At 43.2% G+C, this 25,827-nt stretch overlaps 2 protein-coding genes across 3 annotated transcripts; both read left to right on the plus strand.

Annotated features, from left to right (window-relative positions):
• Positions 1–707: 707 nt before the first annotated feature.
• On the plus strand, positions 708–14,765 carry trim24 (tripartite motif containing 24). 2 transcript variants are annotated; one of them, XM_080491741.1, is made up of 19 exons: positions 708–1,414; positions 3,049–3,167; positions 3,266–3,413; positions 3,573–3,705; positions 4,511–4,627; positions 4,832–4,946; positions 5,029–5,175; positions 5,263–5,377; positions 6,938–7,077; positions 7,814–8,074; positions 8,717–8,839; positions 8,937–9,084; positions 9,184–9,241; positions 9,840–9,966; positions 10,827–11,122; positions 11,538–11,649; positions 11,821–11,895; positions 12,100–12,261; positions 12,461–14,765. In XM_080491741.1, exons 1-19 carry the CDS (start codon positions 1,153–1,155, stop codon positions 13,115–13,117), a joined length of 3,315 nt encoding a protein of 1,104 aa, XP_080347867.1. In that variant the 5' UTR covers positions 708–1,152; the 3' UTR covers positions 13,118–14,765. The 2 variants fall into 2 exon arrangements, with proteins under 2 accessions (XP_080347867.1, XP_080347868.1); XM_080491742.1 differs by having other exon boundaries at positions 723–1,414; positions 7,832–8,074.
• Positions 14,766–15,268: 503 nt separating this feature from the next.
• LOC308126894 (fibulin-1-like) lies at positions 15,269–25,429 on the plus strand (the record flags this gene model as incomplete). The annotated part of the gene is made up of 14 exons (XM_080491585.1): positions 15,269–15,332; positions 16,064–16,169; positions 16,685–16,820; positions 16,896–17,025; positions 19,691–19,828; positions 20,135–20,278; positions 20,367–20,531; positions 20,650–20,775; positions 20,888–21,007; positions 21,487–21,618; positions 21,747–21,870; positions 23,623–23,765; positions 24,312–24,449; positions 24,532–25,429. The coding sequence occupies 14 exons, from the start codon at positions 15,269–15,271 to the stop codon at positions 24,669–24,671; spliced, it is 1,806 nt and encodes a 601-aa protein (XP_080347711.1). The 3' UTR covers positions 24,672–25,429.
• Between the last annotated feature and the right edge of the window lie 398 nt (positions 25,430–25,827).

Here is a 25,827-nt window from a genome sequence, read left to right on the forward strand (position 1 = left end):
ATCTGTCATTGAAAGTCTGAAATTCCATGGGAAAAATAAGTGTTATCCAAAATCCTCATATCTAATGTGTTTCTTCCCAAATGTACAGTGTATGGAATAAGCTTATTATATAAATTTGTACTCGTAATTTCAGCAACCCTGTTCTGTTTCAGTGTTTTGTAATGTGGAGTATTTTGGAATGTTTTTATTAATACATTTTGTTCGACTTGATTACATTTTCACGATGTGCATGGCCAAAATTTTTTACCCTCTTTTGGCCGGTTTTGCTAATTTGTTTTCCATGTAACTAAGTTATTAAATATTAACTGTGAATATTATGAAGGAAAGAACAAAGGGTGATCTGTTACCTGCTCGTTCACATGACAAATAACTCAGTTTGCAATGTTAATAACTTTAGTCTGCTGATTTTGTTAGTAGACTCAAGCACAGCATTTGAAAAATAGGCAGATCAGGGAGCAGTAAAATGTGTGATCAAAACATGAGCTGGGGTGGGAGAGATTACTCTGGAGAATCCGATCCAAGCTGAATTTGTGTACTGTCTTATTTCATATTTAACTTTATTTTCTATAAATTCTGTGTGGAACAACGCTTTTAAATAATTTCTCACTCGGATTATTATAGTATCTCTATTCTATTCTATTCTATTCATACTTGCGTCTGTATGGTTCTCACCGGCAGCATGTATTTTGTCCTTCGCCTCTTCCCGTAGCTGTGAAAAACTCGCACTGCATTGTGGGCGATACATGGTCGGTGTTTTGAGCTCAGACTGTCGCTTTTCTCCTGGAAAAAAGAGCCTACAGACACGAAGTGCGCCGCCTACTTCCAACCCATACGTGTCTGTGTGCGGTTATTGCTTCGCCTGTGCTGATAAAACCCACCACAACGAGGGAAAAGTGTGATTTATTGTCTTTTCGAGTTGTGCAATCCGAATAGGCTACCATGCTAACTTAGCTTCACGAACGGAAAGAAAGGCTTCTGTAAACGTTGTTGTTCAGCCGCTTCAAACACACTGCAGGACGGGTGTTTTTAATGCGGTGATGCACAACAACCGTCCTTATCTACCATAAGGTCGGTCACATCCATCCTGTCCTTTGTTGCCCTCCGGGACGCTGCTTGTATTGATTAGTTGAGTGGGGAGCAGCTTGGGGAGAAATGGATGAAAGTGCAGAGAAAGACGACGTCGTCATCATCGTGGAGAATGAGGCGGAAAGTTTGCCCGCAGGCGACGAGAGACTGAAGCAGCAAGGCACTTTCGGGCTCATGGACACCTGTCCGATCTGTAAATTGAGCTTCCACAACAGAGAGCCCAAACTGCTGCCGTGTCTGCACTCTTTTTGCAAGAGGTGTCTTCCTGCCCCCTTCAGGAGTGGCGATCCCAGACGTGAGTCCCAAGTCCCAGGGGACAACAAACTCTGTGAGTTCAACTTTACACGAGCTTAAAAGAAGCCACTCCAATAAAACACACCCCGGGCTGATGTGTCAGTGTCAGATAAACACTAATTATTGAGATTGTCTTCTTCCTCATACCATAAAAGCATGAAGCGAGTTCAGACATACAAGCACATAGTCTTAACAAGGTACAGGGAAGAAGAAGGGTGGAACATGCACTGGGTGTTTTTTGTTTTCACATCCTGATTATTTACTTTGTTTTGTGGGTTTTTTTAAGCCATGGGTATGTGAATGAGGAAATCCTACCCGGAGCCACCAAACAGGTGGACTCAAGAGGACATTTAATAAGCATATGCTTCTTCCTAGTCATTTTCCTGCTTGTTTTCATTGTTTTGATTTTATTTTTTGTCAAAATAAAAACACACACAAACTATATACTTCTCAATTAAATCGCCTGGATGGTCAAGTTTCTCCCTTAGTTCTTAAATTCCTTAATAACAATAATCTGATGAAATGTGTTGACCGATGAAATAAATAACCAAGGTACAACTTGTCAACCGTAAGGATCATTAAATGATGAGTAGACGCTACTAGTCAGGTCAGTTCACCTTTATTTATATGGCACTTAAAAGCAACTACAAAAAAACAAAGTGCTTTAAATAAATAGACATAGGAACCGAAAAACATCGTGCAAGCAATAAAACAGTAAAATTGAAACAGGAGCAAAGTCTAGAAACTACTCTTGCTGAATTTTTAGTCTCTAAAGAGGCATACGAATCGGGGCTGACGGGGGTGATGAATCACTGTCCCATCACAAGGTTAGTTCAGATAGATATTCATTCACACACGCTCATATCGACACTGGTGTGTGGTGGTGTGAGGTTACCATTTAACCTCAAGAGGTCACCAAAAGACACATTCAGTGGACCAGAATTTTAATTGAAGTTGAATGTGGGTTGAAGGTATTTGTACTCCTGCTGGATGGTTGATCGCTTGCCTCACAGTGATCTGACAGACGTTCATGTGTGGATAAAATTGCTTTGGATTTTGATACCTTGACCAGTGTCACGAGTTTGTTCCTCCGTCTGCAAATCACTAGCAATGTGGTGGAAATGACAAGAGAGGTGTGACTGTTAGTGATTGGTCTGTTGGAACAGTTGATGTGCCTGTCAGATTCTTGAAGAAACTCTTTCTGCTAATATTTGCAGGACATTAGCTGAAATTATAGAATTTATTTATAACCTTTCCAGATGTGAAGAGGAACACATTGACTTCTGGTTTCTATGAATACGAAATGTTATTGGAAATTGTCCAAAAAAAACAATGTAATGTTGAAACACAGCAATTCCTTTGTCTCTCGGTAACATACTGAAATTGAGTTGCCCTTCTTTTATTTTGTTGTGAAACTACAACTACAAGAAACAAGATCAGCAACTCCTCAAACAAGTGTGTGTGAATGAAGTACACTCGGTGTGCAAATTTGATCTTATAGATGTTTAAGAATTATAGCATCAAAGATTACTGTGATGCTGAAATCATTAAAAATTCCTTGTATTGTATTAGCACGAATCTAACGTTAAATATGTGATATCACAGGAGTGTACAGACTGTGATAATGTGACGCTTTCAGTAATTGACGTTCTTATTTTCCGGCTGCAGTGGGGACGATTCGATGTCCTGAATGCAGACAAGATTGCTGTGAGATGGACGTGTTGGACAATTTCTTTGTGAAAGACTCCGCGGAGATGCCGAGCAGCACTGTGGAGAAAACCAGCCAGGTCGGTCACCCCTCGCGAATCCTTCGACACTCCACTGTGATGTTCTGATGGAAAACGTCCTGCAGCTACATCGTCCCTTGTTTGTTCTTGTTCTGTAGGTGTGCATGAGCTGTGAGGACAATACAGAAGCAACGGGTTACTGTGTGGAGTGCGTGGAGTTCCTGTGCGTGACGTGCATTGAGGCGCACCAAAGAGTCAAATTCACCAGGGATCACACTATACGTCAGAAGGAGGAGATGTCTCCCGGTAGGCCCAAAAACCAAACCTGGACTCTGATCCCGTCGTCATCACTTATTTATTGGCGCCTCCAACTGTCTCTGACTTGTTAACATGTTAATATCAGTTGACACAGGCCGATCATAAACTTCTTCATGTCTCCCCACAACCTGGCTTTGTTTACACCAGAAGCTTTAGGCATATCCACGCAGAAGCCCGTCTTCTGTGACGTCCACAAGCAGGAGCCGCTGAAGCTCTTCTGCGAGACGTGCGACCGGCTCACCTGTCGAGACTGTCAACTCCTCAAGCACAAGGATCACAAGTATGTCTGGGTCAATCTTCATTATGCAAATAAGGGTTATTTGATGTGAAGTGGCAGATTTTGTTTGGGTATTCGTCGATCAACCCAATACTTTGCTTCCCTAAATTCACACAACTGCTCGTGTGCTAAATATTTAATTAGTGTCTTCATTAAATAGTGTGATGATTCAATTATATTTATATAGCACCAAATACAACTCATCCATCTCGATCACAGTGTCACAGACATTCAATATGTTGACAAATAACGAATCATAATCAGAATGTCTTTTTTGTTGTTGTTCCATTAAAAATACAACATCAGGACTCTGGGAGATACATTTTGCGATTAAAAACAAAAGTGTAGACTCAGTATAAGTAACTATCCCAATATAAACACAATGCGTTTTTGAAATGCAACAACTTTTGAACATTATGATAAATTAGTTTATTAAGTGTAATGTTGGCTGTTTCAAAAGAAACTGTCAAAAGTTAGATACTGATTTTTTTTTTTTTTTAATTTCCAAACTCAGTTTCAAATCTGTTTTATTTTTTAACAAAGTCAGAAATTGTAAAGTGTGGCATTGATTAGCTTTTCAGTATTCGGCAAAATGTTTATGCTCTTTTCTTGGTTTGGTCTGCGTCTCGTTCAGGTTTCGATGAGGTGAGAGTCAAAAGGAAAGTCAAGATATGTGAGCAGAGCAAATGAAGTCAATTGGTGTCACTAGTCAAGAATAGGAACTTATGCCAAACATAGCTGAAAAAGATGCTTTGAGACTGGGTTAATCTGTTAATCCATAATGAATGTTTTTTTTTTTTGTGTGCAGCTACCAGTTTTTGGAGGACGCATACAGGAACCACAGGCAGTATCTGGAGACCATGACGCAGCAGTTGCAGGAGAAAAGAAAAGCCATTGAGGACGTTTCTGGCTGCATCAACTCCGGGTAAAGCTGCTGCTTTCATCCTCCCGATATGACGAGAAGTTGAAGTCTGAATTACAGAAATGTAGAGTTTATAGCGTAAAAATGCAGATCTGTCTGTTTTGTGTTTTCACTCTCTACAACCTTAGTTTAAATTTGTATTACGCCTCAATATGTGTGCGGGGAGGGGAGTTTATGGAATTTGTTTGATGTCGCCGCCTTTCACAGACTGCAGCAAGTTGAAGAAAATCGGAAAGCCGTAACCAACGAAATAAAGAAATCCATCTGTAACTTGATCATGGAGATCAACAGGAAGGGAAAGATTCTGGTCAACCAGCTGGAGGTATGTTTGCTCTCAAACTTTGACAGCCACCACAGAGAGAGTCTGTATTTATTTGCTAAGTGTGTACATATTTTGCGTCCAGGCTTTGACGAAGGACCACGAGTTGGGTTTGAAAAAGCAGCAGGAGGACGTCAACACTCTGAGCAGGCACCTGGATCACGTCATCAGCTTCACCAAGTGGGCCACGGCGAGCCAGAGTGGGACGGCTCTCCTGTACTGCAAGAGGCTGGTGGGTGACCTCCAACATCAGACCTTCAGACAGATTCTGCGATAGCCGTTTAAAGAAAAATAATCAACTTTGTTTTCCCTCTTGAAGATTCTCTACCAGATCCACTACCTGATGAGAGCGAGCTGTAATCCCTCCATCGTGCCGCAGAGCTCCGTTCGCTTCCAGTGCCGCTCGGGCTTCTGGGCCTCAAACGTCGACCTCGGTAAGTGGTGAGGAGAAACGGACATATTGTGTGTCTTACAAACCAGAGATAAAACCCTCCCCGATACTCTATTGATCGCTTGTGGAAATCACTTCTTTGCATTCAAGCCATCCTATTCCCAGTTAACCGTAAATGCCACGTCCCTGGAGCAGTGGGCTGCCGCAGCGCAGCACCTGGAGAGTCGCCGGGGGTCCCTAGGCCAAGTCCTGGACCCCCGGTGGTAATCTGTCGGCAGGGGACTTTGAGCCTGCAACTGCAAAAAACAGCTCGCTTCTTTTCCCTCTAATCCAACACTGCCTCAATCAGATCAACACCGTTGGCGTATCTTATCGACTAATTTGTCATAAGTAGTTAAATTAATTTCTGTAAATTGACCCTATTGAATCAAACTGTTTGCATTTGATCCTCTCAATCTGAAAATGCATTTAATTTTAAAACAGTCAGGGGACATTTGCTTCATATTAATATCATTGAGCTTCTTATTCGCATCACAAAGAGGGGTGGGGGAGGGGGAGGGGGGGTTGCCTTGTCTGTTGTAGTTAATTATAATTTGCTGTATAAATATTCCTGATTATACTGAAATTGCGTGAACAATATTCTGTAGGCGGTGGCAGACTTGCCTCCTTGGTTTGAGTCTGGGCTTTGAGGGAGCAGTCTGTGTTGAGTTTGCATGCGGAGGTTTGCTCAATGTTCTCAGGTTTCTCCTGACGGTCCAAAAACCGCCGGTAGATGTGCTTGTCTGTCTTTGGGTGGACAACCGATACCCGGTGTAACCTTCCTTTGCGTGCAGTTGGCTGGGATCAGCTGCAGCACTGTGCATGAAGCGGTCTAGAAGATGGATGAATCGTTTATTGAGGAGTCTAAAGTCATATTAGAGGAAGTGGGGTATCTATATAAAAATCAAATCCAACACATCTCATAGACTCTTTATTTGTTGTATTTCTTTCAGTGCTCATCAAAATGAGTTCATTGAAATAGTGGAAGGTAAATACCTTCAATTGAACAGTTGGTGGTGCTATAGTTGCAATCAGGCGCCTTGTAATCACCGTGACGGGTCAGATTTCAACTCGCTCCAAGAATGTGCTGCCGCGTCAGGTGAGCCATGAGACGAGTGAAGCAGAACCACGAGACGGGGATTTTAAGGACTTGTTTCACTTTCTTTAGCTTATCCAAGCAGGCCAGGCTTGGTTTGGGACATGTCCCTGCTCTAACTTAATCACTGTGTATGTTTGCCCAGAGCTGCGTTCACCGTCTCTTCTCGCTCACAGGCCTTTTGTTTGACATTTATTAAAAAAATTTTGTTTATTTTCCCTAATATGTTGTTGCATTGAAGTATCATAAATGCATCAGCTCTCTTGACACCATATCATTTCCAGAGGCGGTCATCAAAAACAAACTGAATGCAAATAATTAAAAGGCTTAGTATCTCATGGGCTTCAATCACCCAGAAATCCACTTTGCAAATGTTTGTACAACATGTAAAAATGTAATATTTGTTCTTTTTTTGCCGTATTCTTGGAGCTGTTAGTTTCTCTCTGATCGGCTGCTTGTTTCCCGCAGGGTCTCTGGTTGTGGAACGAGGACCAGGAAGGCCCACCATCACCAACCATCAGCCCGGTCCCAGAGCAGATTTGTCCTCTGGGGGTCTCTCCATGTCAGCTCAGCAACGACAAAGCACTCTGGCTCAGCTGCAGATGCAGGTAAATAGACTATTTTAAAAGCACAATATGAAATAGGTTAATCTGGCATAAATTAGGATAACCTTCAAAGAAATCATCCAAATTGGCCTGTTTAGTACAAAAATAATACCCATTTGCGCCACAAGATGGTGTTTTCAGTCACACTGAGAAGCAACAGTAAGACTTGTTGAAGCAGTAAATTTTTTCTTTTTTAAATACCAACATTACCACGGTCATCATCTAGTCATACAGACACTCATTTTTACATTCTTTTAGAATAAATGTTTGACACAAGCTGCTAAAGTAATAATCGTGATATCAGATCAAATTAGGTAAAGAAAACAAAATAGTGAAATTATTAAAAAGACATCATGACTTAATTGTTGCAATTTAACATTTAACACTCGATATGCTCTAAACTATTCCCCCTCTTTTTGCAAAGATAGTTTTTAAAACACAAGCAGCGCTCTGAATGAAAGATAAAAGCATCAAACCAGACCCCACGGTGGTCATGCGGGCCGGAGGGACGGTAAAGCTGAGAGAAGAGGCAGATACACGCATCTAATTTTATATGATGCCTCTTCTTTTTTTTATCCCAAACATTAGTTTAGGTCACAAGTTTTCTCAGTTTCATATCCAGATGTGGATGCATGGAGAGCTACATTAAAAAATAAAATATAGAAGTTTACTTAAAAAACAGTCCCATAGAAAGACAACAGCACAATCAATATTTAATGCATCCACTTCTCTGTTTAAGGTTGACAAGATTTCTCAGCATCCCCACAGGCAGCCGCATCCCAACCACTGGTCCTGGTACCAGAACGTCAGGCTTCCCGGACCTCCCGGCCCGCCCGTACCACCCGGACCGCCGCCCCCAACCAGGCCCATCCACGGAGGATCTTCCCCCTCGCAAGGCCCCCATGGCCTGGGCCAGCCCGGAAGAAGGTTTGGGAGTTCCCACCATAACCCTCGCAGTCCCTCGTCCATGCTCCACAGCAGCGGCCTCCCACCCAACCACGTAAGCTGATGCAGATTTCAGTTGGAATGTTTTTATCATTGTCGTTGCATAGAAGGCAAAATCTTTCCACGGTGGCGTCACATACTTGAGATAATACTAATAAATATGATAAAGGACGACGAGGAGAATCTGGTTTGCACCCATGACATCACTCTTTTGTTTTATGTTGTGTGCAACGTTCAGCGAGCACATTCAGTACTAAAACAATGGGTGTAACAAAGGAGCTTCGTTGTGTTTCACAGACTCGCAGCCAGAATTTAAAATTGCTCTTGACTTAGATTTACTTCTGTGTTGTAACTTGTCATACTGGAAATAAATTCTGCAGACGTGTGTGGTGACGTGTCAGAGTAGTGACTGTGCTGCAGCTCTGCTGCACAGGTTTGAACAGAAATAGGAGTTTAAGATGCGAATTGAGCCGATTCTCACTGTAACTTTAAGTTTAATACAACAGCTATTCATTAATTAAATCCTTTGGGGGGAGCAAATGGCATAAAAACGAAAATAATCACTTCACCTTCTGTGGTATTCTGTCGAACAGTGAGAGGAACCACACACGGCCTGATTTGATTTCTCGCAGTGCGATGACCTACAGCTGCTAACAAAATTGTAATTAACTGACTGTGTTACTTCTCCTCCATCTAGACTCTGAGAGATTTGATCAATACAGCCAGCTTCCCCCTCAAACCCCTCGACGTGTCCCAAGGTGCCTCCCGTTTCCCCCAGCCGCTGAGCACCAGCGCAGCCGCTCAGGCGTCACTGCAGCAGGTGAGTGGGAGCGGAGGTCGGTCCGGCATGTGTCCGTTCCACACACACACACACACACACGCTTCATCATGTTCTGCTTTGTTCTCATCCCACACAGAGATGCATACCTGAGCCATCGTTCCTGAAGAGGAGTGAAGCTGGTACTTCTGTGCCCTCCATCACCATCTCCATCCCCAAACCCAGCTTCGCCTCCAGCTCCGCCGCCATGACCGCAAACAAAACCAGCTCGCTCAATCACGTGACGGGTCTGTGCTCTACGTCTGTGTGAATATTCACTTGAGTGAAAGGGAGTTTTTCGATTGACTTTTACTGTTATGCTTTTTTCGTTCTCATCATTTCTCAAGTCCAAGGAAGGCAGAACTCGCCGATGTCCAAGCCGTCTTCCACAGACCGGAGCACAGGGTGAGAAAGGACCACATTGTAAATCCTGCTGTTGTGAGAGTGTAACTTAAAGGTGCAATGTCGTTAATATAAGTAACGTCCCCTTTGTGTGTCGGGGCAGAGTTACTATAGCATCCCGAAACCATCATGTATGCCAAAGTTGGCAGCTGTTACTACTTGTTGTTAGACTCGATGCTACAGCAGGAGTGAATTTATGTATTTTCCCCGGCTCAGTATTCATAGTTCCTCATAAAAAGCTGCGTAGTGCCTTGATGCTCCTGATCTGTTTCAAGTTTTGATATTTTTCTACACGTTTTGTCTGCTTTGGTCAATTAAATATAATGCACATTCTAATCCTAATCTATGCACAAGGCCCTACCTTTACTGTCACTGAATAAATACAATCACGACACCGTCTTGTGATAAAAGCTTTTATTTGCCATAAATCCACATCTGAAACGGTAACCAGTCCCTCAACCCCCAACTCCTCAGGATGTGTCAGGAAGGACTCGCAGCATGAAATATGTGAAGAACTTGATCCGCTGTTAAGCCCAAACACCCTCCGTCAGACTCGTATGTATAATAGTCTCGGTCGTCTGCGCTCATCTTTGTGTTGAAGGACGACGTCCTGGAAGCAGATCACGGAGCCGTCATCAGCCCCCGCTGCCAAGCGACGACGAAGGGCATCGCCGGGCCCCATTATCGTTATCAAAGACGAGCCGGAGGACGAAGACGAAGTTCACTTTGTAAGAGAGACATTCGGGTGATATCGGTCCGCGTTTCATGTGGTGCTATAGTGTTGTGGTGACAGCATGTACCACAACCAAGTTGTGTGATAAATGCTATCACATTTCTGAGTTCACTGAATTCCCAGACGTGTAGAAGTTGTTTTTTTTTGACGTAGAAAATCCGCAACAAAAGTGGGTCAGGTCGATAAGCCCTTCATGTCTAATGTCTGTTTAACCTGCCAACATGGTCTATGGATTTTAAAACACAGGCGGCATTTTGTCAGTGGGACATTTGAAATGTGTCGTCTCGCACGGTTTAATATTCAAACAATGAAATTACCTTTTCATTCAATTGAACTCTAATCAGGTGTGCGAGGCCACGCTCACTCTGAAACTTGAACCCCCTAGTTAATACACCCCAAAGTGGATAAAAGTGTGTTTTTCTTCCTTACAAATATCACGTTTGGTATTAATATAAATGGAATCCTCTTGGTTTTCATTCAGGCCTGCGTGTGAATATGTTTGATAAATACTGAGGTAAAAAGCTCGTCAAACAGCCAAGGACACACATTTTTGTCAATTCTCAACATTTCTTTTTCTTTCTTGCCAAATGTTGGAGCGCCGAGGGCACTAAGCTCAGCAATACTGCCAGGACTGTAAAGAGTCATGAAATCTATAATATACCAATGCTGTGTCATTTTGAGCCATACGTTTTGAAGATTTACTTTCACAGAAACCTCTTGGATAGGGAGTAAAATATATTCCCAATAAAAAAAGTTTACTGATGTTAGAATGAATACACTTCACTTATTCATTAATTTTCATTTGCTGAAGTTTTGTACGTAATTGCACACTTCTCCCTCGTCCATGGCCTACAGGTGCAGTCCAGCGTCGGCTCCAGTCTGCCGGACAGCAGCACCGGCACGCAGTCAAAACCCCGGCAGCAGCAGAAGAGCCCCGCCCCCGAGCCGGCCCCCGAGCCCGACCCCAAAGACCCCGCGCAGCCTGCGCCCCCGTCGCAGCCGGAGGCCGAGAAGAGAGTGGAGCCAGAGGAGGATCCCAACGAGGACTGGTGCGCCGTGTGCCAGAACGGAGGAGAGCTGCTCTGCTGCGACAAGTGTCCCAAAGTGTTTCACCTGGCCTGTCACATTCCCACCCTCAATGAGTCCCCCAGGTTAGAATCCGCTAATGACGATGAGCGCAATAATGTTGGACCCAAAAACTAATGTAGAGACACTCATTGAGTATCAAGATAGTCGAGGAAAAGTTATTTATTTATTGTTTTTGGTTTATAAGCCTGTAATTACGAGTTTAATAGTTAATTGCTTGGTAAATTTAGATTTATTCATTATTGCTGGTAAAGCATGGTGGTACATTGGAGTGTGAGGGACCCCGGTTTGAGTCCCAGTTATGGCATCCAGCATGAAAACTACCTGAAAACTGATGACTGGCTGATGTACAATTTATTAGTCCATGTGCATCTTTCTTTAACCATTAATTGTAGAAATACTAATTGTCTTGATATGAACAGACTTCATATCCTTAAAGTTTATCGCAGGTCTTGATCCGAAGTTTCTATTTTTCTGCAGCGGCGAGTGGTTCTGCTCCTTCTGCCGCGACCTGGAATCTCCAGAGATGGAGTACAACTGCAACAACAAGGACGTCCAAGTCTCGGAGACGTTCTCCGCTGCTGATCGAAGGGTATCGTCTCTGAGCACCGTTTCCATTTACAAAGTCCTCTCAGTCACCAGGCTCTGCTCTTTGTTCACTGAGCGGATTGACTTGTTGTCATTGTGAATCATTCAGAAAATACTACTATGTCCCATCAGATGACTCCTTTCTATTTTTGTATGTATTTATTTTTTCCTATAGAAGTGCGAGAGGCTGCTGTTACGTCTGTTCTGTAATGACTTCAGCACTGAATTCCAGCAGGCTCCTGCTCCACTGGTAAGGCAAAGAAAATCATTCCAGGTCAACGTAGATCCACTTTGACCTGTAGATGTTGTGCTTCTGTGAATGTATATCTCCATAATGCCGTGTTGAAATAGATTTTTACATTTGCTTTCAACTATTATGTTTATTGTTTTGACACACGTGATGTGATCTCTTATCTTAAGTGCTTAACGTTCTGAACTGTTTTTCCCAATGCAGGAGACCAAAAGGTACAAAGAGCTGATCAGGACGCCGATGGATTTATCCATGGTGAAGAAGAAGCTGGAGTCAAAGATGGAGGCTGGTGATTTATACAGCAACACTGAGGGATTCGTTGCCGACGTCAGGCTGATATTTTCCAACTGTGCAAAGTACTACAAGGTGGGGGTCACGTTTCCCTGTGCAAAAAAATAACAATGTGGGCGGATGAGCTGCAATCTAATTCTGTTTGTCTCATGTTGAGTAGTCTGCTCTGTAGCGGTTGATAAAGTGAATTGAAATCGATTTAAATTCAGGGTTTGAAATTTAGAAATTAAAGAAACGTCTGTGCAGTGACTGAATGTTTCTCTTTTTTTCCTAGTCAACCTCGGAAGTGGGGAGTGCCGGATTGTACCTGGAGGACTATTTTGAGGAGCAGTTAATGCTCATCTACCCACAGCGCTTCTTCCCCGGAGGAAGGCAGGAACAGATGATCCCTCCTTTGGAAGACGAGATCGACGAAGAGGAGATGATGGAGGAAGGCACAGCTCCGGCTGTCGAGAGGCCGGAAAGCCCCGCGGAGAAAGGAATCCCTCCGATGGAAGAAGATTTGGCTCCGGTGAAGGAAGCGGCAGAGGAAGCAGCAAAGGAAGGAGCAGAGGAAGCAGCAAAGGAAGGAGCAGAGGAAGCGGCAAAGGAAGCGACGGAGGAAGCAACGGAACCAGCAAAGGAGGAAAAGTTAGAAACGGAGAAGAAAGAGATGGAGCCGAGTGAAAAGGACACGGCTGATGTAGCACCGGCTGTGGACGGAGACAGTCCTCCTGCAGAAGAGGCAAAGGAAGCGGAGGAGACCGCCGCTTCAAAACCGGCGGAAAATCCCCCAGATCCTGATCCCAGCAAAACGGACGCCGCCGAGGCTCCGAAGTCTCCGAAAGAGGAGAATCCTCTGGCCCCTCAAGACGACACTGAAAGTCCCCCCGAAGCCGAGAAGGAGAAGTCGCCTGCAGGAGACACGACCAAAGAGGAGGCGGCGGCATAGAGCGATCAGCGAGAAAAGCTGGAGACGAGCAAAATGATTTAGTCTTCCGGACCTGGATTGGCTGCATTCAGATGAATTTTGTACCGTTATTTGCAATAGGAAATGAAGCTTGCTGCTGTAACTGAATAGACGTTAGTGGCAGTTCTGCTGTAGATGCACAAGAACGGGGGGGGAACTGTCTCCCTCCTCTGGACAGACGCTCTACGCCGGCGGTTATTTTCTGTGACTGTTACTCGAAAAGCACACAAGCTATATTCTTTGTCCCTGCTTAAGTTCTCCCCACCTCCCCGGTCACTTGTACAAAGGATCATGAACTGAGAGCACACAACGCTGCAGTCAGAAACCAGTGAAAAGGGACTTTGGATTAGTCGTGCATGTCTTCACATAAACAATGATAATGGCTCCAGTTTGTGGTTCTAGACTTTAGTTCAACTTTATGAGCCTTTTTGCTCATATGCAGAGGATGTTTTGTTGCAATAGTATATTTTTCATTATTTTAGTATGCTGTTGATGCTTTGTATGCACCCTGTATGGCTATGTGCGGTAGTCTGTACAGAAGGAAGCAACGGTTGTTTTTATTTATTGACCGTTTTCAGTACTTCTCCCCGTAATCCCAGCAATGTTTTATCACCGAGCGACCTTCATAATTTATTGACTCTACTGCAATCTGGCCTTGATAATTCAGAGACACTATAATCGACGCGTGTCCTTCAGCGCCATGATGACTTTCTTCCGTAATGCGGCAGTCTGATTTTCACATTAGAAGGACTCCGCAGGCGACACACAGTTGGAAAAGTTTCCAGAACTTTTTTGTTTTTCTTAATTTGAAAGTCTTACAAGAACTCACAAGTTTACTTTGGATGAAAAGTAAGATTTAAAAGCATTACTAGCGTCACCTCGTAACCAGTGAGCGAGTGTAAATAAACTCCAGAAATGTTGCTGAACTTGAAATTGCCCGGGTTTCTAATAAATTTAGTTATGTCCGACTTGTGCTTTGCTGTCGCTATAGTCCTTTACCTGCAATATAAAGATGATTTCTTTCTTTTTTTAATGCCGTTTTATATTGATATGCAATTTAGGATTGAACCCTTTCAAGTTCGACTTTAATAAAGGCTGGATGTGACACTTGATTTTCACCCATTTGAGGAGAAACATGGAGGACAGAAGATTCTTTTGCACACTTGAACAAAGTTCCTATGTCAGAATAATAAAGAGGATTATCAACAAATCAAAATCTGATGAAATTAAGATTGTGGCAATGTATGGCATCGTCAATTTTCGATTTACCGTAGTCAAATTAATTAAAAATAAAAGTTAAATATAATCCGTCCTTTATACCATTCTGTTCAGTTCAGTGTAGCAGGGCGGTGGAGCCGATCCCAAAGTCCGTCAAAGGGCAAAAACCACTTACATTCCCAACTTGAGGGCGTGAATTTAACCTCAAACGTGTATTTGACAGTGAAGTACCTGGAGAAAAGCCACACAAACTACACACAGCTTTGAACCCACAACAGTCTCACTACGGGTACTATCCCGCTACACCCGAGTACACAGAGAAAACTCACACGGGGAGAACAGACTGAGAAGGCAGATATGGATGCGTTATGTCTTCATTTTCTTCAGGGAAATAAAATTCTATCCAAAGTTCATCCGTCAATTCATTTTCGATACGGCTTCATCCTGTGCAGGGTCGCGGGCCGCTGGCGCCAATCCCAGGATGCACCCTGGACGGGACAAATACACGAGCACATTTCCAGCGAGGGCCGGGGGTTCTGCAGCCGCCAAGAACAAAAGAGAACAAATCAAACTTAACTGGAGCCGCAAAACACGTTTGCCTTTCGAATGAGGCAAACAGCTTCAGAAGTTTCATGTACAGATTTGATATTTGAAAAAAAAAAAGTCATTTATTCCGTGGGCGGAAACCCATCCACACACAGGGAGAACATGCAAACCCACACAGAAAGGCCCCATCCGGCACTCGAACCAACGACTTTGAATGTTTTTTTTTACAAACAACGCGTGAAGTAATCTCACAGAGCCAGCCTCCATCCTCCTCCCGGGTGGAGCCTCAGCGGTGACGGGAGGAGCTCACACCGGCTGAAGCTCTGCTCGCACCGTCACCTCCTCCTCCTCCTCACTTTCCAGCTCAGGATGGAGCGATCAGCACTGTGGATAACCCTCCTCTTCCCTCTGTACACGGCCCTGCATGGATACGGTGAGAACACAGCAACAGTTTGACATGTTTTGTGCTTTTGAATTGATTTTTCTTCTTTCAGTTGGGAATCTAGACGATACTATTTTTATTAATTTACCAAACAGGAGACACTGCATGCACCGCAAGATCGTTGTGTGTTAATTCAACTCGCTCACTGTTAAAATCAACGTTTATATAATTCTCACAGATTTTGAGTTAAAAGTTCTCTTTGGATAGTGTTAAATATTTGATTAAAGTGTACTTTTAACACTAAATTGTGTTGCTCCTTTTTTCACTTAATATACATTTGTAATACACGTTTATAACATTTTTGTAAATCTCTTCAGCATCTGGGCGTAATGATGTGTTTGATTTAATGATTCATTCTACTTGAATCATTAAATCAAACACATCATTGGCACTGCAGCGTGGAGTTTACATGTTCTCCATGTGCTCCGTGTTGACCTTAACGTGATGTGATCGTTTTACACCTGGGATCCTCTTAGATTTAGTTTTATTCACATGAAAATCAGGAAATAAATCAACATTTATATTTTTCCTCAGCTTTTGCCTCTCACCTTATAAAGGCACCAACCAATTACATAATATCTGCCAGTAATGCCATAATATTGACCTTTTTCCATGTAATGAAGCCCGTAATGTAACAACTTGGGGTCTTTCAGCCTAATTCACATAAACTGCACTTATATTTCAGACGATTTCATTTCAATCTGTCTTCATCCCACCTGCAGGGACTGAACCTCCCACCTTGCTGGAGTGCTGTGAGCTTGGGAAGAACAGAGGCGAGGATGAGCAGGACTGCACCGTCCACCCACTGATCTCCTCCCACATGTGCACGTAAGAAAACACCTTTGAGATTTGAGGGATTTGCTTTTTTTGTTTTTTCCTTCCTACCAGTATGTTTTTGTCAAGAAATCATGGTTGAAATAAACAAAACAACAACATCTACTTCCAAAACCATGCGTGTTATGAGAGATGCTTTATTCAAAGACTTTCCAGGTATTAACAGATCAATACTACTTTGAGAGTTGTTCTTTTTCCCTTCATATCTTTTAATGTGAAAATAATAAAGTATTTTCATTTGGTGTACAAAACAATGATGACATCTATAATCAATCCCAAAAAGTGTGGGATGTTTGGAGACGAGACAAGTTGACTAAAGGACGTCAAGCACAAAGTAAAAACTATTAAAAGGAGCTGCAATACGAGTGGATTTCTTTATTTCGACGTATGAAACGCTGGGGATCAAAGTTTGTGCTGTATGGCCAAAAGCAACTGAAGGAAACTGAAACGGAGAGTATTCTCTCCGCTCTGGAGGCCAAACGTGTAATCCCTCTGCTTTCCGCGTGCAGCATTGTTTTCGAGCAGTGCTGCCTCAGCGCTGAACGAAGCCTCCTCTGCGAGAAAGGCATCACCATGGCCCGTCGTCAAGGGGCCTGCGAGAGGCCTTTCTTCGAAGGGCGGGGCCACGAGACGCACACCTCAAAGGTCGCTCTTTATCCTCCCCCCCCCCGTCATTTCACAAGGCCGCTTCGCCACGCTCAACGCGTCTCTCCTGTTTAGATGTGCTGCGACTGCTGCTCGCTCGGCCTCACGTCGTCAGGCCAGGGCCTCGGCTGTCAGTTCGGCGAACTGTACCTGGGAAGAGTTTGTATCCTGGTCGCTCAGAGCTGCTGCAAAAACACTACTGAAGGTAAACGAGACCAGCAAATTTTATTTAAAGAATGAAATGCACGAGTTACCAAATAAAGACACTTTATTGTTACAATCAGAGAAATCCAGAGATTTCATTCAGATTTCTAGGGCATGAAGCAGCACAGATGATTAAATAGGTTGTTTTTGTTATGTAATTTTCCTCACACCTAAATCCAATATGCAACATGTAATCTTCGCTTTTAAAACCACGACTAACTACAATATAAGTACACCCAATTCTGCATTATTTCTTATTATTAATCAATTAAAATTCAAATGCTGCAAAAAATAGAGGTAATTTCTTTATCTCACTTTGTACTCCTCCTTCGGTCTTTCTTTGAAAAACAATACTTTTTCTTGTAGTTAAGTGCAAGTTGAGTAATGAAACGGCAGTTTTACTCGACCACACACACAAAAACAGTATCATTTTGCCGCGATGCAGCACTCCTTAAGTAAAGTGCAAATGATGTCCTTGGTGTGACAGCTGTGGAGCAGACATGGTGGTATTATTCAGGATAAAGTTAAAGTGTTGACTGCAGACCAATTGGTGACCTTTTACGGTTTAAACAAAAGGTAAACAAAAGGTCTGATGTCTTGTGACGAGACTTTTCCGTTTACTTCTTCAAAACAGAATTGCCTGGTGCGGGGTTCACCGTAAGCCCAGAGGAAGTGCATCGCTGTACAGGTTTGTTTTGGATGTTTATATTTTTTATTCTTTTTGTAATGAGCTTTTCATGATTAGAGTCTTAACATTTTGTAGTTTTTCTCCTCCATTCACCACCAGATGTCAGGACCCATCGCAGACCAGTTCGCTGCTGGATGTGTGTCATTGGCTCTTCTCCTCAAGCCTCATTTTCTCACCCATTATTCACAATAATGTCACAAAAACAATTCCCTTTTCCCCTTCCGTCATATAATGCATTTAGAGCTAGAGTCACTTTATGCAGCCTTGAACCATGATGATGCCTCTACCATGTTTTATAATAGAAAGGCTGTACATTTAATTTATGGCTTCATTTCATTGCTTACAAATGAACGGATGCAATTTAAATCTCCTGTCTGTTACTCTGTTTCTCTTGTCTTCACCATTTTGAAAACGAAGACAATCTTCAATGAGTAAAATGAGTAATTTGTTTTGATTTCTTTTAATTTGATCATAAAGAGGTTATTTCTTGTTCCATTTATGATTAAATATATTCTAAATTCTTTTTCTTTTTTTAATTGGTAGTGACTGCAATTCTATCCTGCAATCTTTGCCCCCTGAGATGAAGAATTGATATTGTACTGTGTGTTTTTTTTTCCTGTTGTTTGTGTGCCGCCTTCAGACTCTCTTTGCTCCCAACTGTGTGTAGACGATGGTGTGTGTACCTGCTATGATGGCTTTGCACTGCAAGACGATGGCCTAACTTGTGAGGGTAAGTGATGCCAAATAATACAGGAGGTTTGCCTCCATTTAAGATGAAGGCTTGACTCAGCTTTGGCTCTTTCCTCTCACCATGGGAATATTTTAATGATTTCTTTGTGTGTGTGTGTGTGTGTGTGTGTGTGTGTGTGTGTGTGTGTGTGTGTGTGTGTGTGTGTGTGTGTGTGTGTGTGTGTGTGTGTGTGTGTGTGTGTGTGTGTGACAGTTAGTGTCTGTACACTAACTGTATTCAATTATTGGAACATCACATAGACAACACTGCCCCCCAGTGGTTGTAGGAAGCACATATATTTTTCTGTGATAATGCAGCTGAGGGGGTGTTTTCTATTTGTACAAGGACACCTGTTCTGATGCTTTAAAATTATATTTCTAAAAGTTCATGACATATATGTATATATCTTGAGTTTTCTTTGTACGTCTGTATTTCTTGATTTTAAAGGGGTCAAATTATGCAACATTCACTTTCTAATGGTTTTCCAATGATAATAATCATCCCCATACCTGGAATGACGCCAAAGTGAAGAAAGTCTGTCCTCTCTCTTCCTGGCTTGTTTCAGATTATAAAAAGTGTGTTGCTCCAATGAGCCAATCAGAAATCAAACCCTATATAGTGTTGTCGGGGTTTAGCCAATCCCAATCAAGGTCGGCCCTCCCACAGCTCTGCTCTGGCACATGGCACCACGAGAGGAAGTACTTCCTCCTCTTCTCAAGATGGACATGTGTGGGCGGAGTCAGTCCAGCTCACACAGACACAGCAGATTCTGAATGCTGCTCCTATGATCCAACATTCATATGGCTGCAAATCGAGGAAAAGCTGAATTTGGGGCAGTAAATGTTGAATACAACATTTTTGGACCAACGAGATCCACGTGAAAGTGTTGAAAAGCTGGATAATATGACCCCTTTAATGAATTCCTTTTTCAACAGATATCAATGAGTGTCAGACTGGCAGTCATATTTGCAACTTTGGCTATACTTGCATTAATACCGAAGGCTCCTACCGCTGTCAGAAGAAATCCGACTGTCGCCCCGGATTTGCACTCATTGAAAACATCTGCAAAGGTAAAAGTTCCAGATGTCCAACACACCTAAATCACGATATCCGTGGGCACAATTAACATTAAAGAGCATGAAAATGCTCTATTTATTATTAATCAGTCCTCCCAATAGCAACCTCTGATAACGACAACTCCTACTATAAGGTTTGTTGTAACTATTGTGGAATTCTGTTCCGTTCCAGACGTCGATGAGTGTAAGTTGGAGACCCACCACTGCGGGCCGAGCTTTGTTTGTGTCAACATAGAAGGATCCTTCAGCTGCCTCCCGAAGGACAAGTGTGCCCCCGGTTACACGGTGGACGATATCGACGCCTGCATCGGTACGAGCATGTCACGTCTCGACGGAGGTGGCACGTGCACTCACGTTCTTAACTGAAGTAGAACTAAAGATACTGATGTAAGACTTTAGTAGTGGCTTTAATTCATCTTCTTGAGTAAAAGTGGAAAAAGACGAAGAGCATAATACAACTTGCGTCATGGTTTTGATGTAACTTCTTCACAATCTTACAGCTATTTATGTTCAACGGCACCGAGTAAATTTAAGAAGTCTTCTCGAAAAACATATACCATAAGTCAAAAAATACTTTTCTCCTGTACTTTTTTTACTTATTCTTCCTTCTCAATAGATGTCAACGAGTGTGTGGGAGGCTCCAATCCCTGCCAGACGGGACAGACCTGCATCAACACCATCGGCTCCTTCATCTGTCGCAGCGGCGCCGAGGTTTGCGGACCCGGCTACAACCTGATCGGTGACGGCACCCACTGTGAAGGTCCGATTCCACCACCGATCTGCTCCTCCTCCAAGCCTTTTCATTCGCTCGAGCGCTCCCCCCCCCCCCCCCCCCCCCCCCCGGGACTAATCGCCGCCTTCTCCCGGCTCCTTGTTTCGCCGTCTCACAGACGTGGACGAGTGTCAGAAAGGTGACGCGTGCGGGATCCACCGCTGCGTCAACCTGGTGGGTTCGTACCGGTGCGAGTGCCTCCTGGGCTTCACCTTCAACAGCATCACCAACCTTTGTGAAGGTCCAGTGTTTATTATTTCCCGCCCCGTGTTGGCTGGAATAGGTTCCACGTCTCTTGAGCGGATGATAATTCTAACTAATAATCATTCCGTGTGTGTATTGTTGTTTTCCAATTTCAGATATTAATGAGTGTGGGTATTATACTAATCCACCGTGCGCCCAAAAGTGTGAGAACGTACTCGGGACGTACAAGTGCAGTTGCAACGTCGGCTTCAAACTGGCCAATGACAGCAGAAACTGTGAAGGTAAACTCATCTTGTAGGAAAAGTCTTCAGATTCCATTGTTTTGTGTTTTTTGTGATATTTATTTTCGAAAGTGGCCATAAACACTGTGAGCCCCTGTTTGTTTCTCCTCAGATGTGGATGAGTGTGAAGCCAAACCCTGTAGCCAGGAGTGCGCCAATGTCTATGGCTCCTTCCAGTGCCAGTGTCGACGGGGCTTCCAGCTCAGTGGCACTGACGGGTTAACGTGTGAAGGTATTCTGGCTGCGACGCATGATCCTGGTCCTTTGCGATGCTACAAAACAGGGAAGATGCAGGTTGTAAATTAATGTCACTTCCGTGCACTAGATGGCAGCAGCGAGTCAGTGCTCCTTGGAGTTTCATCTATCCTCTATTAGTTTTTGCTGATAGCTTGATGGGTTTACCCTTCATACTTATACCTGTTCTTGGACTGAACGCAGGAAGAGAGGTAGAGTGACTCTTTGCGCCATCTTTTGGTACAGAGTGGAATTGCAAGACTGATTCAGAACTTAGAAACACCATTGAGCCAATTTAAATATTTAATGCCATTTTACAGGACGAGATAAATTCAATTTTTTTTTTTTTATTATTCGGATGAAAGAGTGTCAAAGAAAAAAACAAGCAGGGAATGCATTTTTTGTGTGTTTTATTAGGTCAATACAAAAAAAAAACCTAGCTGTACACTTGATTGATCTCAATCATTTTCCTCTCAGATATTGATGAGTGTGCCCTTTCTGGAGAAAGAAAGGCTTGTCCCTACCGATGCATCAACTCGCCAGGAGGTTTCAACTGCACCTGCCCACCAGGGGGCTTCATACCATCTGAAAAGGGACACACATGTCAAGGTCAGGAGTCAATTAACGTTCCAAGAGCATGTCAAGACGTCTCTGAAAATGACGCTGAAGGAACATATTGTGGTATTTTTTATAAAAACTTCAAAGTCTCATCTTTGCTTCCTGTGTTTAATGTTTAGACATTGACGAGTGTGCGGCGGGAACACATACCTGCTCTCTGTCGGAGTACTGCTTCAATGTGCAGGGGGGATATCGCTGTCTGACCTTCACGTGTCCTGCAAGCTTTCGGAAAGCGTCGAAAGGGTAAGACATGATGAGGTTTCCCTCGACCACTGAGAATCTTCTTTCACAGATTGTCTTTGTCCCGTATGTCACTTCTTCGCGGTTGGATTTTCTTGTATTAATTTGTGGTCTGTGCGTAAACCCCCCAAAAAATTCAAAATATATGTTTGTGGATATTTGTTAGGAGTCCCGGCAAGACTGTCTGCACAGGGAGAACATGCAAACACCTTGTAGAAAGGCCGGGCCCCTGACTTGAACTCACGGTCTTCTTTCTTGCTATGAGGTGAAAAGTCGAGTCGCTGGGTGGATGGTAATTCAACAAATAGTCTTAATGTGAGTTTTGATCAGAGAACAGCCTGCACTGTAACTGCATATCGGCTCCGTTTGTAAAAATGAATTTAAAAACATAAGGTCAAGATTTTAAGAGAGTGACGTAAAAAAGAGGACATCGTGTACCACTAGATGGTGCTGGTCAGTCGCTGAGGATCACTTCAACTCTGTGTCTGTGTTGTTTGTAGACATGAGGTAGTGGATGGCAGATGAGTCTTCCTCCTCTCCAAGTGGGAAGCTTCCCTTTATGGGTACTTTTCATTTCTGCTGAATTAAAAACAAATCAGATAAAAGTTACATTTATTTTCTCTGCAATGCTGACACACACACACACACACACACACACACACACACACACACACACACACACACACACACACACACACACACACACACACACACACACACACACACACACCAGTGATGGTTTCCACGGGCACTTCCCATGCTTCCTTTACTGTGGTCATCTCTAATGCAGAAACCAATTTTTCCGATGATCCGTTCCAAGCAGCCATACCAAAGGATCAAGCGGGCCTTTTCCTCCGGCGGCTCGCAAGAAAAACAAGTGTGGCTCCTACTTTTACGGGCACCTGGGACCCGGGCCGAGATGGGGGCTCAATTAGTGGTGCAGCAGTGCGTTTGCTCATGTGATGGATGGTGTTTATGGTGTTGGTGTTGGGTGGTTATCAGTCAATTTGCTGTAAATGATACCGAAAGGCCAGGCGACTGTGTTGATTCACCGGATTAATGTAAACAGACACATTTTCCACCGCTCCTGGCGGTTTTGATGGTTTTGTACCACATAATGCTACATGAAATATACGATTCCTACAGGTCCATGAACTATATGACCCTCTCATTTCTAAATTATCCATTTGTTCACGGTAAATTGGTCAAACGGGGATAATGACAATAATGATAACTGCGTTTTCGCATGTATTAAAAAAACCCTAATCCTGATGCTCCTTTGGGGGTTGGGGTTGAATCCAAAAACATACATTCTTTCATTTTATTTTATTTATTTATTTATTTTTTTAACCGGCCTGTTTTTCTTTGGTGGCATTGCACTGGGGAGGAATACCACATAATCATCTCTGTGGCTTGGCCGTGAGCTCGGCGAACATCTTGGACTCACCTGCTTGCTACAAATTACACGGCTCGGCTCCCTCCTTCAAATTTTGAGGTTGTGCTGAAAGCTCCACTGTCTTCACTGTGGGGATCCCTCGCGCACACACAATCCCGGGGATTGGATCCAGGCTTTGGCCTCTTTTCGAGCTACCGAGTGCTCGGTTAACCGTAGGGATCAATGGGACTATTCAGGTGTTGCCAGCTTTTTATTCAATTCACCGGTGGCGCTTTGGGCAAAGGACATTTTCAAGATTACCGTTAAGCACTGCTTCCATTCAGACGCGGGTCAATCTGCTTCTCTTCTTCCGTTTGTAGACCCCTACCAGACACGTCTCCCACGGTGCGATGCGTCAAGGACTGCCTGCCACACGACGCCGATTGTCTTCTCAACCCAATCCACCTCATCACCCACAGCGTCCTTTCTCTGCCAACCTTCAGAGATTGCTCAAAGCCAGAGGGTAAGACCAAATTTGATGGAATCGGATTCACTGTAATGTGAGTCATTTCCTCGGAGCTGTGAGACCCACTTCCAGGAGCCACGGCACCTTTCAATGTGACTGTCTGCAGTCTTATTTCAGTCCAGAACCAAGGAAAACACAATGATCAAATAAATTAACGTAGAAATGATGGCAACTCTATTTAGTTCTAGTGCAAATATGGAAAAGGACATCATGGAAAATAGTGCATTTTTTAATATTATGCTATTTCTAGGAATGTCCCTTTGTGCAGAATTTGGCAAAATGTCCAAATACCATGTAATTTATTAATGCAGATTAATAAATTAATGGATTAATGCAGAAAAAATTGTAAAATACCATAAGAATGACACGCTTTTATTATACATGAGTGTTTTTCAGATGCCCTTTGAGTTTCTTTGTGTATTCTGCATATCAATACCTGCTGCAGCACAGTCCTTCCACATACTTTAACCAACAGAACAAGATCCATGCATGTACTTTGTGTCCATACGACTGTCTGAAAGCTCCCACCAACTCTTCCAACAGAAATAGCTTTACTGCGGACCACCACCCAAGTGAAACCCGAGGACCCCAAGGGCAATGACGTCTTCTTTGTCCTCCTCACGATGGACGACCACTTCTCCTTCGACGTGGTGAAACGCTCCAAATTTGGCAGGATAATAGGTGAGCAGAAAAGACCTGAGCGCTGGCTGCCACGCATCGCGGCTACCAATCTCGACTGATCCCCATCTGTGTCCTCTCTCAGGTGTAATCCGGCAGGTGAAGCCGATCATCGGTCCCAGGACCGTTGTGTTGGAGGTGGCTATCAACTACGTCAGTTCCGGGGTCATTACTCATCGCAATATTGTCGCGATCCACCTCTTCATATGCGAATACTGGTTCTAGCGCTTAATAAATAGGGAAGGAGAGTGTGCACTAACAGTACAAGTCCCCAAACAGATGTAGTTTGGAGTATCTATTCATGACACATTTAATTGTGCCGGATATGAAAATCCATCCGAGATTAAATGTACTGAATGTAGGATTTGAGCCACTTTTGTGAACGGCGGCGGCGCGTCGTCTATTCTACATTGTGAAACTCAGTTAGCAGTTAGGAACTAACTTTAGCCATTATATTTATTCTTCAATCTTCCACTTTCAAGACTAAAGGTAGACTTGGGATTAGAGTTACTAACAACACAGTCTAGTGCTCCGAATTAGTGGATGGATGGAAGCAAGTAATGTTTCTAACCCAATTTAATGAAATATACGTCTTTAATTATTCTATATTTTTGCAGGGTCTCGCTCCAGCTGCAATACACCAAGGTCATTCATTTCCAATAGGCTTTTTTTAAATTCTAAAAATAATTAACAGATAAAATAGATAGGAGCCTGCAGCTGCTGTCACACTGTCAGTAACCCGAGAAGATGTTATCATCTGTGACGAATTTAAATATATTATAGATTTCCCTGGTGAAGATGGTGAATTTCTCATCATTCCGACTTTGTTGTGTTAAAACTTGATCCTGTATTTATTCCCTGTATTGCGGCAAGCTCAATTCAGCACACCTCATTCAGTAATGAAACACTTCATTCACAGTGTTGACTGTGTATTATTCTGGCCGTCTGTCTGAATATGAATATTAAACATTTCTATTATGTTTTCTCTGCTTGTTTGTTTTTTTTTTGTCCACTTCAACACACTAAACCAGCTGTTTTCTCGTCATCATATCGGCGGTTTCCAGAGTAATTAGGGTCTGATAAAAATGTCCCGTTCATCCTGTAACTCTACTCTTCAGTTTCGACCATCGTACCCAACCACTTTCTGTTGGTGAGGATATTTCCAGTCATCCCACTTGAGGAATGAATAATGGGATTCTATGATGGGAACGCTCGCCTCTCTTAACGACTTCAGGTTGACAAATTGCTTGAGGTGGACGCTTCTTGCCATCCATAATCAGCTTCCCGCAACACATGGCCGCTGTGCCGTTCCAGCCCGGTGAAAACGCACCGAGCAGATCTGTGATCTCAAATTTGCCGTGCAAATAATGTCAATATCACG

The sequence above is a fragment of the Lipophrys pholis genome, assembly GCF_963383615.2.
Source record: "Lipophrys pholis genome assembly, chromosome: 22".
In the NCBI taxonomy this organism is placed as follows: Eukaryota; Metazoa; Chordata; class Actinopteri; order Blenniiformes; family Blenniidae; genus Lipophrys; species Lipophrys pholis.

What these genes read in the sequence shown, in the direction of transcription:
- trim24 (XM_080491741.1), top strand. Translation starts at nt 1,153, where the DNA reads ATGGATGAAAGTGCAGAGAAAGACGACGTCGTCATCATCGTGGAGAAT. An exon ending in GGCCTCAAACGTCGACCTCG is followed by an intron (nt 5,378 to 6,937) that starts GTAAGTGGTGAG and finishes TGTTTCCCGCAG; the next exon opens with GGTCTCTGGTTGTGGAACGA. An exon ending in GCGGCCTCCCACCCAACCAC is followed by an intron (nt 8,075 to 8,716) that starts GTAAGCTGATGC and finishes TCCTCCATCTAG; the next exon opens with ACTCTGAGAGATTTGATCAA.